Raw genomic sequence first — 12,569 nt, forward strand, 5'->3', positions numbered from 1 at the left:
AAGCAGGAATTTATCTGTGAAATCTCTAATCATTCTTTCTGCTTCAGGCGTCCAAGGCACACTCAAGGCATTTTCTTGGCAGCTTCAGCCCATTTAGCTGGATGGCCTGGTTTAGGCTGGGAGGCCATCTTCATCACCTGCTTTAGGCAGCTGAGATAAGCAGATCAGCTGTGCTGTGAACTGGGTTTTCCATCTTCAGGTTCATCCCTCCTCCCTTAATCCAGCTACCTTCTCCCCCTTGGCTCCCTGGCAGCACTGTTTTAGGCGCTCCCCACTAGGAAGCACAGCACAGCCAGCCAGTGGCGAAGAGAACTGTAACCACAGTAAGAGCTCTTTAATAAGTGCTTCAGGTGCCTTTTCTCAGTTCATCTGCAGCACAGCCCAGTGCTGCCTGTGCGTAATCACCCCCATTTTACAGGGTAGAGGAACTGAGGCTAAGAGGAATTCAGCAACATGTTAGAAAGCCACGGAGGCAGGGAGGAGGAGCCCGGGTTCGTCTGAGCTCATGCGCTGAGACCCACTGTGGGTGTCAAATGTCTTAACCCCACGACTTCCCAACTTCCCTTTCCAGCTAAAGATTAAGAAGAAGAAGATGGCTAGCGACCAGGAGCAGTTGGCAAGCAAGCTAGACAAAGCCCTCTCCCTCACAAAGCAGGACAAGTTGAAGTCGCCCTTCAAGTTCTCAGATGGTTCTGGGGGAAAATCAAAAGCGAGCGGGGGCTGTGGCAGGTACTTGACGCCCTACGACAGCCTGCTGGGCAAGGACAGGAAGGCGCTGGCCAAAGGCCTCAGCCTGTCTCTGAAAGCCTCGCGAGAAGGTAAACACAAAAGGGCCGCCAAAGCCAGGAAGATGGAGGTGGGGTTCAAGGCCAGAGGCCAGCCCAAGTCGACCCACTCCCCCTTCGCCTCGGAAGTGAGCAGTTACTCCTACAGTAAGTAGTGGGCCGCGCCGCCTCAGGGCTGTTCTTCCTCCCTTTCCTTCCTTTCTTCCTCTTTTGGCCTCGAAAGCTCCATGGCCTCTGGTGATGGTCTCTTTTTCCGCTTTGGCGCCGGTACCAGGCCGGAAACGGAGGTGGTTGTGATGAATGGGCACTGTTGTTTGGGCGGCCACCTGTGATTGGTGGGTACTCGTGATTGGCGGGCGGGTGGGAGCGGAAGTCCGCCAGCCCTCCCGAACCCGCCTTCCGTTGGTCCGCGCTAAGGCCATCGGTGTGGAGGCCTTGTGCTACAGAGTTGGCGGTTGCTCAGCCTAGAGCGGTCGCTCGTGAAAACCATAGAGCTGACCGGGTCGCTCCCGCCCTCAGGCGGCTGCCAGTCCTCCAGCTCAGTGTTAGTGAGGAAGGCGTCTATGGACCACACACCAGGGCGGCCTTTCTTGTCTTTGCGACGGCCCTCCACGTGGTTACCCGGTTTGTTTCCGAGGATAGATGATGAGGCAGGGCCCAGCCCGTCAGATTGAGCGGCGCGGGATGGCCCGTCACGATGGGCGCTGCCTATTTGCAGCCGCATGCGGCTTTCGGGCCCCTGAAACGTAGCAGCTGTGGCACTGAGGGACCGAGTGTACGCGGAGCCTGCGGCCTCGCGCTTCTTGTCTGGGAACTGGGGGAGCGTGGGCTTCCGGAGCCCGGACGGCCTTGTCCTCACCCCCACCCCCGACACCCTTCCGCTGGCCCAGAGCCCGCCGCTTGGCACCAAATAGGTGCTCGGTAAGTACCTGGGCGGAACGTGTGATGCCAGGATGGCTGCCCAGGGCTGTGGTCGCCGCAGCAAGGCCGGGGAGGGGCTGTTTGCCTCCAGGCATCTGTCCGCGGGTTTCTTCGAGGGGGACCCGAGGCTGCGACTTGGGTAGAAAGCTTTCTCCTTAGTGACTGCGTGCGTCTGTATGACTGGGCCTTTCATCGGCTTTGTCTACTTCATGGGGTCGGGGGCGAGGGTGATGACTGTTAAGGGCAAGAAATGGTGTGTGTTCTTAAGGAAAGAAAGTCTCTATAGAGTTAAGATACCATGGCCTGCCCCCCGAGTGCTGTCCAGAGCCCTAAGTGAGCTGGCTGGGTGGGTGAACAGCTGGGAGAAGGCATCTGGCGTGAGATGAAGCTGCTGCTGGTGTCTTTGAATTTTAACGTTCCTGGTTTTGGTTGTCCTGGGTCTCCAGCCTTGATGCTCATGGGTGGGGGGGCGAGGATCTACTTTTGTGCCTTATGTCCCCTGGGTGGGATCAGTGGCCGAAACACCTCAGATTCAGATGGGTGTGAGCTGAGCGGCACTGCCCAGGCCCCTGGCTGCCTCGTGCCAGTTTTAGAGACTTGTAGTTCCGAAGGAGAAGGGAAGGGCTTTCCTTTGCTTGTTCTGGAATATCACAGAGAGAGCAGGGATTGCTTTTCCTTTGATCTTTCAGTGGATGTGGCCTGGCTGGTGTTGGAAGGATCCTCTGCTCTCCCCCTCTTACAGGGGGATGAGGTGGGGTTCAGGCTAGAGTCCAGAGAGAAGCTGAGGTCTTTGCAGGGGGGAGGGGGGCTCTAAGCTGCCAAGTCCACTGCGGCAGATGTGTGTAGGCACGCAAAGCAGTGTTCAGATTGCTCATCTCTGTTGCGCTCTTGTCTAAAACTGCACTGTTCAGTTGAGAGAAGTGGGTTAATGCTGCCACAGGTTGGTCAAAAGGCCTGTCTGCAGTTAGCTGGTGGCTATGATGTGAGAGTGGAGAGAGTGGCTGGCTGTGGAGAGAGTGCATCTCTTCTATTTTTCACATTAGTCTTTTTGTCTTCCCTGTAAATGCCTGCATGCAGGGTCATGAAGAAGTCGAGGTGTTTCCTAGCCTTGAGATGCTGTATCAGGAGGAGAGAACGTCGCCCTCCTGCATTTTCACTGTGGGTTGTAGGGATCCGGTGGCCTGCTTGGGTTCTGGTGGGAAGCCAAGTTGGTCCTTGTCACGCACGGACTTGTCCAGCCTGGCAAGTGGCTTCAAGAAGGACAGGATGAAGCACACAGGAGGGAGAGCTGTGGCTATGGGACAGGCAGAGGCGTGTCCTCGTCCCACCCAGAGTTGCCAGACTACCCTGCAGTTGGGTGTTGAGTGGAAAGCATAGATGTTGGAGGAGGCAGCCAGAGAACCCCTGCCCCCCAGCATATGCGCGTGCGCACACGTGCACACACATACACACACACTCTCTCTCTCCCTCCTTCTCTTGGACTTGGGGAGGGCAGCTGTGTTGGTTAACGTCTTTGGGACGGATTTGACGAGATGAAGGGATTACAGCCTTGGGCTGCAGAGCCTTTCCGTCCTATGGAATCTCGCTCACCAGCCTCGTGTGTAGAACAGACCAAAGTGGTGTGAGTCTGCCTGGGGAGGGATTGGAAGGGGCCAGAGCTGTGCCCACTTGACAGCTCCCTCCCCAAAGCCTCAAGCAGCTCCAAGGCTGGAGACGTGTGGGAGGCCAGAACCAGCATGCTGGTCCCCCCTCTCAGATAGGAAAAGAAACGGGGTAGGGCTGGGAGCTGCAGTGTCATTCGTCAGATGCCGCTGTGCTGACTGCCGAGCAGGAAGCTGGGTTGTGAGTCTTTACACGCTTGCCCCGAATACCACTGCGAGCTGGTGTTTTGGGAAAGAGGGGCTTTACCTGAGCCCTTCCCTTCTTAGGCTGCTTCCCTCCCCACGAGGAGCCCGTGGGCTGGCTGCAGTCCTGTGGGGTGGACTGGACTCGGCCGTGACCTCCCTGCACAGGGCAGAGACCTTCCTGAGAGCGGGGCTTCCACCTCCTGCAGGGCCGGGAAAGACTGTTCGCCCTGTGGCCGTGTGGTGGGTGGTGCTGGCAGCAGCGGCCCAGCCAGGGCCTGGGTCCACACCACGCAAGATGGGTCGTGTGGGGCCTGCGGCTCAGAGGCCTCCCAGGTGAGAGATGAGGCCCGGATGGGGAAGAGCGCGCCAGGTGCTGGAACTCTGCCGGGTCCACGGCCGGTGGGCGTTTGGACCTCGGTTCTGGCGCGTGGCAGAGTGTCCTCAAAGGTGCCGAGGCTGATGGAAGAGACCCTAGCCCCTTCCTTCCCCGGCTCTGTGACTTATCTTTATTAAAAACTACTTTGACTGCAGATACGGATTCAGAGGAAGAGGAGGAATTCCTGAAGGACGAGTGGGCTGCCCAGGGCCCCTCCAGCTCCAAACTGACACCTTCCCTCTTGTGCGGCATGGTGGCGAAGAATAGCAAGCCAGCCGGTGGCCCCAAGCTGACCAGGAGGGGCCTGGCAGGCGCCCGGACTCTGAAGCCCAAGCCGGCCGCCGGCAGGAAGCAGCCGTTTTGTTTGCTGCTTCAAGAGGTCGAGCCCCGTTCCTCCTTCAGCGATTCCTCGGAGGACTCGTTTGACCAAGGTTACTAGCTCCAAACACAAAATAACCTTCCGTGTTTCCTATCGAGCGAGTGAGTGCGAGAGCGAGAGCGGAGCGCGAGCGCAGGGAGGGCGGCCGGGAGCCGCCGGGATGGCCCGGCCAGGGCGGCCGTCCAGTTCTTGGCAGCGTAGCCTGCTGTATCAGCCTGGGTCCTTTAATTTTTGTTTTTATTTGTACCTGTATCATTGTGATAATACCATTGGCTGGCTCTTTTGGAGCTTTTATATGGACTGTTTTTAGTCTTCCTCCCCTTCTCCCACCTCCGCCCGCCTGCCCCCTCCCCTCGCCTTCCCGCCCCCGGACCGCAGGCCTGGGTGGGTCCTCCTGGCGTGGCCATGGCCGCGGAGGCCTCCCAGGGGACGTTTTGTAAATGGAATTCTGTCGTGTGGGCGTGTGACTTGATGTTTGTACCGCAATTTTGGTAATACCAAGCTTTATTAAACATACCGAGTTCATTTTTAACTAAACCCGTGTGCCTTGTCTCTCTTGCTGTGTCCTGACTGGACCATTAGGTTGCCGCTTCCCTCATTTGTTCCCCCCTCCCCTCCTCCCCACCCCACCCTCACCCCCACCCCACCCCACCCTACCCCAGAAGGGGTAGAGGGGTAGATGCAGTCTGCGCTCTCTCTATTATTCAAATATCCCTGGTAGCTGTTGGCATGCCTTTCATTTTCCAGGTTTAAAGTCAACTGCTTTCACCTCAAGCTTCATCTTTTTTTTTTTTAAGCTGCTTGTTTGTCTTTTGTTTTCTTAAAGCTGTTTATGCAACAGTGGTTAAAAAACTTGCAAACGCTCATTTTCTAACACGTTTCTGTTTTGGAGGGCATGTAGGCAGTGCAGGATCAAGACCACTCTGCATCCCCGAGTTCTGTTGTGAAATCCAAAGGCTTCATTGCCTTGTTGGGGCAGAGCTCAGAGGAGTTCCAGGAGTCCCAGGCTGGTCTGCCCCCGGCCTCACTTAGGCAGAGAGGGTTGGTTTCGGCGACCCCTGTGAGCTCCCTGGTAGACTGACTTGTCTCAGTCTTCCAGGACCTCCACTCCCAGATGTCCTGAGGTGGGGGTGAGGCTTTCCAACCCTGGTTTAGGGTTTGCTTCAGGGCAGACCCCTTTCAGGGACCCCAGAGCTGGTGGGGGGATCGCAGAATCCTGGGGGGTCTGAGCCTGACTGGGAGGCGTTTGGATGATCAGGAGAGGATGGAGCCGGTGCCTCGGGGCTCAGGCTCCCCGTGCGGCCGCCACACCTGAGTGAGCACAGCCTGGGCCGCTAGGTCTCCCGCCGGCCTCGTCTTGTAAGGCCTTTGTGGACACGTCTGGCTGGTTCCTCATTCCCCTCTCGCCTCCCCGGGGCTGGGTCCCCATGCCTCCTCCCCCTCAGAGGCCAGAGTTCCAGCTTCCAAGGTTTGGAGCTCCCACCCTAGCCCAGACCCCACAGAGAAGCAGGCAGCATCCCAGATCTGGTAGCCACGGGCCCACCCACCAGGGCCAGACCCAGCAGCAGACAAAGCCCGTGCAGGGGGCAGGCGGGTCTTCGCTGCACCCAGACCGCTGGTCAGGTCTCGAAAGGGATATTTGGGTAATAGGGCCTTCCTGATGCCTGATACTAAAACACCTAACTGGCTTGGCTTTTCTGGTGTGTCTGCTTTCTCCCCCCAGCAGCTTGGCCATACCTTCACCCTTGACCCCTCCCCATGACGCTTTGAATGTCTGTTTTGGTCTCTCGCATTTGCTCTCACGCTGCACTCTGGACGCACAGCGAAGGCTGGGAGTAGGGCAGACGCGCAGCGGGTCACTGAGCTTGGGTGCGAGCCGGGCTCGTTGCTCCGTAGGTAGGCACAACCCCTTTCTCTGTGTCCCCTCTGCACCCCCCACCCCTCGGGGTTTGCCCCCATCGGCTATGGCAGCAGCGGATCGCTTTGGCATTTACGGATCGGGTTTTGAAAAACCAAGTGACAAGAGCCAACCCCCACATATTGAGCCAACAGGTTTTTTTTTTTTTCCTCTGGGGAAAAAAAAAAGTTTTTCTGCATTTCCTCAGGTTTCTTTGTTGGGACTTTTTCCTCCCCTTGCCCTTGGCAAGCTCTGTCGCCTCAGGTGTGGACAGCTCCCGAGTGGCTTCCGTGGTCCCGAGACACCTTCCCTCTCTCAGCTTCCCCTACCCGCTTGGGCTCTGGCCTGAGCAGACTGGCCACCCTGGGAGGAAGCCAGGGCCGGCCCACAGGCTTGCGGGAGCAGGAGATAGGGAAGGGTCTCAGGAGACCAGGGTGACCCAGTCAGCATTTCTTTTGTGGGAGACACGCCCTTTATTTTGGCCTTTTGCTTCCCAAACATTCTTCCATCTCGTGGTGCCGGGTTCAGGCTACTCCTGGCTTTCTGGGATCCAATGCAGACAGACGTCCCGGACATCCAGAAACCCAGAGCCAGACCAGGAACCCTGGGTGGGAGAGAGAGCCGGAGTCTCCACACCTGAGCAGCCCCACGCCCACCCCACGCCCACCCCCAGCCCAGCCAGCCCCCTGCCCGCCACCCTGCTCAGACTGGCCAAGCCCCAGGGTGGAGGGGGGCCTGCCCGAAGCGGGGGACCCAGGCGCTGCCAGAAGTCTGCCTACACTTAGCCTGCTTTGCCGCTGTGGCCCACTGGGCGGAGACAGAACCATGTGGCGTCCGCAATGTGAATGGATCGCAAGTGTGCACGGCCTGCCTGCCGCCTGCCCGCCCCGCCGGCCTCCATCCCGCTGCCCCCATCGCTCAGGGAGCCGGGTCTCCGTCCGCTCACCCTCCTAACAGCCCTCCTCTCTGCCTCCTTCCTTTCTCAGCCCCTTCTGGGCCTCCCTCAAGCTCTCATCCGCCTCCCTCACCGAGGGCTCCCTCGGCTGGGACAGGCAGACCAGACCCCCGCCCCTCCCCCACCCCTCGTCCTCCCTGGCACCCCCGAGGCCGCCTTTTGGGCCGCTCACTGCAGCGCAGCAAGCAGGCGGCTGGGGGGCGTTGGCAGGAGAATGTGGAGTTGGCCACTGTCTAGGGCTCGTCCGCCCCTGGACCCAGACTCCCGGTCCCCAGACATTGCAGAGAGGCAGTAGCTCATAGTCCTCCTTCCTCTTCTTGGCGAGTCCCCTCCAGGCTCCCAGTGCCCCTGGGCAGACGGGCACCTCCTTGGTCACAGTGCCTTGCGGGCAGACTGGCCGGATGCCCTCCCACCCACTGGCCTGGTGGGGTCAGCTGAGCTGTCTCCCCAGAAAGGCGGGGAAGCTGGCCTGTACCTCCAGGCCATCTCTCTTTCTGGCGGAGGACTTAATTCACGTGCACGGAAGGTCACCTTCCCTGGTGCGGCCTCCAGCCCCACTGCCCTCCCTGCCTTTGTGCCGATGGTCCGAGCTGGGCCAGTTCTTGGGGAGAAGCACCTTTCCGTCTCACCACCCAGCGAGGTGGGCTGGGGCTCTCCAAGAGTCTTTTTCCCACTAGGCCGTGGGTGGTGAGTCGCCAGCCCCATGTTCAAGTCCCACTCTGCCGCCTGAGCACCTGACCGTGTGGAGCAGAGTGGGCCGACGAGCCTGGCCACTCCCTTCCTGGCCCCTGGAGGTGTAGCCGGCTGTGGCTCCCTTGGCTGAGCCAAGCTGAGATTCTCACAGATAAGGAAACAGCAGCTCAGAGAGGACTGTGGATTTGCCCCAGGCTTCCCCAAGGTGCTGGGCCTCAGCTGTGGACCCCAGAGCCTGTAGAGCATTACCATCATGGGAGCCCCTGACCCACTCCGAGATGAGACAGAACTCCACCTTCTGCTGCCAGCCAACCCCCAGGCCTCCCACGGGCGAGACTGCCCCCTGTCCGCCCCCACACACTCTGGGGCCAGCGCCCGGCCTGCGCCCCCAGGGTCCTCCCGCCCCCTGCCACCCGCCCCGCCCTCACCTCCCTCCTCCTCCTCCCGCCTCCTCCCCCAGCTTTCACGTGTGTGTTGGGTTGTGTGCGCGCGTGTGTGCGTGTGAGACCGTGGAGAGCGCTGTCTCCAGTCCTCGTCCGTGTGTCCGTCCCCCGCCCACAGCACAGGTGCATGTTGGTGCTCCCCTGCAGAAACATTTGCCTCCCAAAGCCGCCGCCCACCTCTGGGCTGCCAGGTTGCCCAGGTCTTGGGCTCGCTTTGACGGCTGGGGGCGGCAGAGGGTGGGAGGCGTGTGGGCTGGTGAGGAGTCCGGAGCCGGGCTGGGGCCGCGGCCCCCCCTCGCTGGCGCTGTGGCGGCGTTGGGGGCGGCGGGGGGCGGCGCCGGCCCGGGCCAAGGCTCTGACTCGTGCCCTGTTTTCTGCACGCCAGATGAGAGCTCCGAGGAGGAGGACGAGGACGATGAGCCAGAGGAGGACGAGGCTGCTGGCGGCTATAGGCTGGGCGCCCGGGAGCGGGCCCTGTCACCAGGCCTGGAGGAGAGCGGGCTGGGCCTGCTGGCGCGCTTTGCTGCTAGCGCCCTGCCCAGCCCCACCGTGGGGCCATCCCTGTCCGTGGTGCAGCTGGAGGCCAAGCAGAAGGCCCGCAAGAAGGAGGAGCGGCAGAGCCTGATGGGTGAGTCCCGGCGGTGGGCTGTGTGGCAGCGGGTCCCACTGCCCGGCCTGCAGGAGGGGCTCAAGAGAAGGACGGGAACTCCAGGGCTGGGCCGGGCCTGGGTGGACGGCCCTGGCCTGCCACTCCCTGGGGAGGGGTCTCCAGAGCTGTGCCCTGACCTTCACTGGCAATGCTCCCAGCAAACAGGACCTCAGGCGCCCAGAGGCAGCTCTGGGGTCTGCAGAGGCCTCGGATCTGCACGCTGGGGGCTGTGGGAGCCCACCGGAGGCCCCTGGCCCAGCCCAGGGGTAAGGGAGACCGCTGCAGGTTGGCGACACCCAGGCTGAGCCAGGAGAGAAAAATGGGAGCTGGCTAAGGCGATGTAGGAGAAGTCGAGGCGCACGTGGCAAGAACAGGCCGCACGAAGGTCTGGAAGAAGGGGAAGCTCTTCACACTTAGGGCAGTAGGTGGGGCTGGTTTATGCAGTGAGATGCGTTGGCCCAGACCGGGCAGATTTCGTGGGCCTGGGGTTGCAACCCAGCGGAGGTCATTAGTGCGGGTGACCAGGTGCCGGCTTACCGTCTCGCTGCCCGGCTGGGCAGACAAAGGCAGCAGGCACCAACCCTCAGGCAGGAGGCCCAGCCGTATCCTGGCCCTGCGTCCCTCCTTTCTGCGTCTCCGGTCGTATCTCTGTCTTCTTGGGACAGACAGACACCTTGGGACCGTCTCCTGGGCTCACTCCCATTCTCACGGGGCCACTTTCCCCGCATGGACCCAGCTCACCTTCACCAGGGGTTAGTGTTTGGGCTGTCAGCTCCCTTTGCCCTTTTCTGAGCCTCGGTGGTACACATGAGGCCCTCCTGGCAGGGGCTGGAGCACGGGAAATGGGCCCTGCTTGCCACCCTGCCACCCCGACCCCCCGGCCTCCTGCAGCTGCCTGGACTTCATGCACCCCAGAGCGCATTCCCAGTGGCCCGCACCACCTCCAGAGACCACGTCTGTTCAGGGCTGGATGGCCCAGTGCTTTCTGTGCTGAGAAACGTTCCACTGTCAGGACGGACCACAGTTGGTTTCTTCATTCACCTGCTCAAGGCCCCAAAGGACGTCTGGGTGGCACCGTGGTTCTGGCGGTTTTCACTGAAGCTTCTCTAGACTTCTGTGTGCAGGTTTTTGTCTGGACCTGTTTTCAGCTCCTTTGGGTAAATACCAAGGAGTGTGATCACTAGATTATATGCATATGTTAAGATCACGCTTCGTTTTTTAAGAAACTGCCAGACTGTCTTTCGAAGTTAACCACCGTTTTGCAGTCCCGCCAGCAGTGAATGGGAGTTGCTGCTGCTCAGCACCCTCACCAGCGTTTGGTGTTAGTGTTTTGGATTCTGGACGTTCTCGTTGTTTTAATTTGCATTTTTCCTAATGATACGCTGTGGAGCATCTTTTCATATGCTTATTATTTGCTATTTGCATATCTTCTTTGGTAAAGTGTTTGTTAAGGTTTTTGTCCCATTCTTAAACTGGGTTATTTAATTTAAATCTTAATACTGAGTTTTAAGGGTTCCTTTTGTATTTCAGATAACAGTCAGATGTGTCTTTTGCAGACATTTTCTCCTGGGTCTCATCTTTTCATTCTCTTGGCAGTGCCTTTCACAAAGCAGAAAATTTTAATTTTACTGAAGTCCAGCTTATCAGTTCCTTTTTTTTTTTTAATGGATCCTGCCTTTGGTTTTGTATCTAAAAATTTACCGCCATACCAAAGGTCATCTAGATTTTCTCCTACATCATCGTCTAGAAATCCTGTATTTTTGCAGTTCTAAGTTTAGGCCTGTGGTCCAGCGTGAATTAACTTTTGTGAAGGGTGTAAGGTCTGCGTCCAGGTTCTGGTTTTTTTTTGCACGTGGATGTCCACTGGCTCCAGCACCGTTTGTTGAGAAGATTCTCTCTTTTCCATCGTATTGCCTTTTCTCCTTTGTCAGACGTCACCGGACAGTTTCATGGCAGTCTCTTTCTGGGCTCTCTCTGCTGTCCCATTGACCTGTTTGTCTATGCTTTTGCCAATATCTCCTTGTCTTGATTACTCTACCTTTACAGTAAGTCTTGAAATGAGTTACCTTCAGTCCTCTGACTTTGTTCTTATCTTTAAATATTGAGTTAGCTGTTGTGGGCCTTTTGCCTCAATATACAAACTTTAGAATTGGTATCTACAAAATAACTCGCTGCATTTCTTACTGGGTTTATTACATTGAATCCATAGATCAATTTGGAAAGAAATGACACTTTGACAGTATCAGTTCTTCCTGTTGGCAATGGACTAGCTTTGATTTCTTTTATCAGATTTTTTTTTAATAGTTTTCCTCATTTGGATCTTTTACATATTTTGTTAAATTTAGCTTCCTTCATTTTGGGGATCGCTAGTGTAAGTAATACTGTCTTTTAAGTTTCAGATTCCCACTTGTTCATTGCTGGTATACGGGAAAGATCCTTATCCACTGTGCCACCAGGGAAGGCCTTTAGGATGCTATTGTAAATGGAATTCTGTTCATTTTTGCAGTGCTTGCTGCTAATGTATAGAAATGTAACTGATTTTTGTAAATTGATCTTATATCTTACATCCTTGCTAAACTCATTTGTTCTAATAATTTTTTTAAAGTAGATTCCTTAGGATTTTCTATATATAAGATCAGTTCAGTTCAGTGCAGTCGCTCAGTCGTGTCCGACTCTTTGCGACCCCATGAACCGCAGCACGCCAGGCCTCCCTGTGCATCACCATCCCTGTCCGTCATCCGGGAGTTCACTGAGACTCACGTCCATCGAGTCAGTGATGCCATCCAGCCATCTCATCCTCTGTCGTCCCCTTCTCCTCCTGCCCCCAATCCCCCCCAGCATGAGTCTTTTCCAGTGAGTCAACTCTTTGCATGAGATGGCCAAAGTACTGGAGTTTCATGCCATCTACAAATAGAGGTAGTTTTATGTTTTCCTTTCCAATGTATAGTCCCTTTATTTTCCTTGCCTAATTGCTCTGGCTAGGATCTTGCGTTCAATACTGAGCAGAAGTGCTGAGAATAGATATCTTTGTTTTTTTTTTTTCCTGTCCTCCCTGCTCCATAGATATCTTTGTGAGAAAGCTTTCATACTTTTTTCTATTAAGTATGATGTGGTTGTTTAGTTACTAAGTCATGTCCAACTCTTTACGACCCCATAGACTGTAGCCTGCCAGGCTCCTCTGTCCATGGAATTTCCCAAACAAGAATAGTGGAGTGGGTTCCCGCTTCCTTCTCCAGGGTATCTTCCTGACCCAGGATCTCTTCCATGAACCCAAGTCCCCTGCTTGGCAGGTGGATTCTTTACCACTGAGCCACCTGGGAACCCCAAATATAATGTTAACAGTGGTTTTTTTTCTTCATTTGTCAGGTTAAGGAAGTTTCCTTCTGTTTCTCATTTGTTGAGTGGTTTTATCACAAAAGGGTACTGGATTTTGTCAGTTGCTTTTTCTGTGTCTGTTGATGTGCTGTTCATGTGGTTTTAATGTTTTATCCTATTAATATGGTGTATTATATTGATTTTGTAAAGAGTGTCCAAGCAGCCTTGCATGCCTGGCCTGTGTCTCACGGGGTCACGGTGTATAATCTTGCCTGTGCGTTTCTGCGTTGCGTTTACGTCTGTTTATAG

The 12,569-nt window shown here is 56.5% G+C and overlaps 1 protein-coding gene across 11 annotated transcripts in view; it reads left to right on the forward strand.

The window, feature by feature from the left end:
• Positions 1-12,569, forward strand: part of TNRC18 (trinucleotide repeat containing 18) — an 89,806-nt gene that overhangs the window by 56,875 nt on the left and 20,362 nt on the right. For all 11 annotated transcript variants that reach the window (XM_070362128.1, XM_070362127.1, XM_070362134.1 and 8 more), the window contains 3 exons: positions 572-932; positions 4,085-4,360; positions 8,682-8,924. In XM_070362128.1, the coding sequence (XP_070218229.1) occupies positions 572-932; positions 4,085-4,360; positions 8,682-8,924 (880 nt within the window). The remainder of the gene's footprint in view (positions 1-571; positions 933-4,084; positions 4,361-8,681; positions 8,925-12,569) is intronic.

Source organism: Bos mutus, chromosome 25 (genome assembly GCF_027580195.1).
Source record: "Bos mutus isolate GX-2022 chromosome 25, NWIPB_WYAK_1.1, whole genome shotgun sequence".
Lineage (NCBI taxonomy): Eukaryota > Metazoa > Chordata > Mammalia > Artiodactyla > Bovidae > Bos > Bos mutus.